This window comes from Austrofundulus limnaeus, unplaced genomic scaffold (genome assembly GCF_001266775.1).
Source record: "Austrofundulus limnaeus strain Quisiro unplaced genomic scaffold, Austrofundulus_limnaeus-1.0 Scaffold452, whole genome shotgun sequence".
Taxonomy (NCBI): domain Eukaryota; kingdom Metazoa; phylum Chordata; class Actinopteri; order Cyprinodontiformes; family Rivulidae; genus Austrofundulus; species Austrofundulus limnaeus.
Genome location: NW_013952854.1, coordinates 257,803 through 260,813, shown reverse-complemented (window position 1 = coordinate 260,813; position 3,011 = coordinate 257,803). Strand labels below are relative to the sequence as shown.

Here is a 3,011-nt window from a genome sequence, read left to right as displayed (position 1 = left end):
GGCTTTGGGCATGTTTTTTATGAGAGTATAACATTATAACATGATATAAAACTCAAAAAATTGATTTTACTTTATTTCCCTTTTAATAAATAAACTGATAGCAATAAAAAGGTTTCTATTGTAAAATTTCTGGGACCATTTGAATATTTCTGTTGATGCATCAATTTGGTCTTAAATGTTGTTACTAATGGTCTTAAAAGGTCTTAAATTGAACTTACTGAAACCTGCATGAACCCTGGATTTAGAAGTGAAAGATGAAATGATACTCTATGGTAAGTAAATTAGCATGTCACCATTAGTCTGTAATGTTATTTCAGCTCTGTTTGTATTCATCTGTCTCCTTTAGCTGACTGGAACAGAAAGTGGACCTTGGTTTGGAGGTCCTGACTCTAATGACCCCAGCAGCAGAGAGACGGCCCAGTTTGTTGCCAGTCAAATGATTCTTCCTAAAGCCTCGGGCCTGTCTGGCTGCACTGTGCTCAGCTATTATCAGGCTCTCCTTCAGAAAGCTTCAGAATACGAAGAGGGGTCCGCTGATCCGGCTGCACCTCTGCTGCTCGATCCTGGTACCAGCAGCAGTTTCAGTACCGCTCCTCCGTGGGCCTCGGGTCTTCTCTCCCAGTCACAGCTCAGGTGGGGAAACAAAAACACAACCGTCTGTATCAAGCCTGGTGATTTTCTTGAAAGTAAATTCTAGTTCTGAAAACTGCACTAACCATTTTAAAAAAATCACATTATTTTAATGCAACGTCGGCGTTTTGTCTTAACCTCACACATCAAAGAAAAGAAAATTCACTTTTGCGTCGTAATTTGACAACTGCCTTTATTTCCATCCTAGACCGCAAAACCTGGACCTTTCACTCACTCCCACTCCTCCGTGGGAACAATCTCTCGGAGTTGTGACATCATCGGCAGAGCAGGAGGAGGAGGAGGAGGGCTGCAGTGCACAGGATGGTGGACACGCGGAAAACAGCAAAACGCCGCTCTGTGAGCTGGAAAAGCATAAAGTAGCAGAAGAAAGAACTTCTCTTCTCCGGTCAGAGCAGAGTCTTAACAACAGTCCATTTGTTGGATATCCAAACCTGTATTTTGGAGCAACGGTTGGGAACAGCTTCAGCGTGAACTCGTGTTTTAGTCCATTCCAACCTGTCCGCAAACGTTACAGCGTCCCTCAGAAGGAGTCATCTACAAGTCAACTCACCCGATCGGTTTTATCAAGCTCGTCTGCGTGGGAGGATTTACCTTTTTCTGAGAGCCTCACAGAGTTTCTGCACAAACAGGACAACGATTTTGAAGCTCTGGGTGAAATAAAACCAAGTTTAAATGTGCAAAATGAAAAGCAGACAGCAAGAACTTACCTGGAAAGCACAAACCCAGCAGTTAGATTGACTTCTGCTCGTCAGAGAAACACACGGGTGAGACGCAGCCGTTCGTTCACATTGTCAGACATCAGTAATACGCCTGCACCAGGTGGAGGCGATCGACCCGATCCATCTATTCAAGAACACGACGGGCCTGAAGACGAAAACGTTAATTCTCACGAGCGTGTTTCAGAGAACGACAAATCTTTTTCGACTCGTGAAGAAAAAGAAGAGCAGCTTGAAGAGGACAGTTACAACTGCTCAGCTGATTTATTCAGCGACGAGAACACGGACGCAGAGTCTGTGAGGTCGACCGCGCGCACGTGTCTGTCCGAGCAGCAGCGTCCGAGGGCTGAAAGTGACACCCAGTTAACGCCGCAGAAGCAACTGCAAATTAGCAAGTGCAGCAAAAGAGACAGTTTAGCTTTACACGGAGCTGAACATCTGGACTTCGTCCCGCCGTCTCAGTCCACTCCCGTCGTTAAACCGAGCGCTGTGACGCGGTCGCTCAGCGCATCGCGCAGAAACGTGACGGGCGAGATTTCTATAAAAATGCTGGCGTGGAGCAGGAGATCCAACAGATCTGCTTCAGGAAGGAGGTTCAGGAAATCAGAGGAGCATAAAAACCAGCTTCAAGGTGGTCAGGACGAGTCAACGAGAGCAGCTGATCACGAGCGGGACTCCAGAGTCGGACATGTGACTGTTTGTGATTTAGAGGATGATGAAGGAGTAGTTGCTCCCACTCCTGATGGTAAAACACAGCGTGCTGCGTCCAGAAGGAGACGAAGGACTGCAAGCAGCAGCAGTGATCTGGGTCTGATCAGGAAAACATATCGGAGGAATGGAGTTGATTATCAAAGCCTTTTCCTGGATCCGACTCTCACATCACCTGAGGCACAAGCAGCAAATGATCAAACTGAGGCGGGTCAGGAGGGATTCAGTAACGCCTCCGATGATTCAAACCAGAGCTGTGATTGGTCTAGAGATCTGTTCTCTGACTCTGTTGCCCCATAAATTCAAGAGATGTTTGCTTGTTACTGGTGCTGCCTTACTCTGTTCAAAACTTAAAGTGGAAAACATCAGCGTAAGACAGGGGTGGGCAATCATGGTCCTGGAGGGCCGCAGCCCTACATGTTTTACATGTTTCCCTGCTCCAACACACCTGATACAGTCACTGAACTACCTCTGCCAAGTTCTGCAGTATGGAGGACCGACACTGCCATAATTAGAAATAAAAGCAGAAAAAGATAAATGAACCTTTAAATAAATAAATACATTTAAAATGCACCAAATAAGTTAAAAATGAAAACTTTACCTCATGTTTTATAATTTAATTGACCKTTATATTTATTTTTCAAGCTTAGTTCCAGCTTAGTCTGTATGGAGGACCGAAACTGCCATAATTAGAAATAAAAGCAGAAAAAGATAAATGAACCTTTAAATAAATAAATACATTTAAAATGCACCAAATGTTAAAAATGAGAACTTTACCTCATGTGTTATAATTTAATTGACCTTCATATTTATTTTTCCAGCTTAGTTCCAATAAGCTAATATTTTAACACATAATTGAAATTTTAATGTTTTATATTTTTTACATAGTTTTTACTTTAACTTGTACATGCATTTGTGTCTCTTGAATGCTTAAAT

At 43.4% G+C, this 3,011-nt stretch overlaps 1 protein-coding gene across 1 annotated transcript in view; it reads left to right on the top strand.

Moving 5' to 3' along the window:
• ddias (DNA damage-induced apoptosis suppressor) overlaps positions 1-2,199 on the top strand; it is a gene marked incomplete at its 3' end in the record, with an annotated part of 6,145 nt that extends 3,946 nt beyond the window's left edge. Inside the window, 2 exon segments of the mRNA XM_014025030.1 lie at positions 347-633; positions 839-2,199. Coding sequence (XP_013880484.1) covers positions 347-633; positions 839-2,199 — 1,648 coding nt within the window.
• Between the last annotated feature and the right edge of the window lie 812 nt (positions 2,200-3,011).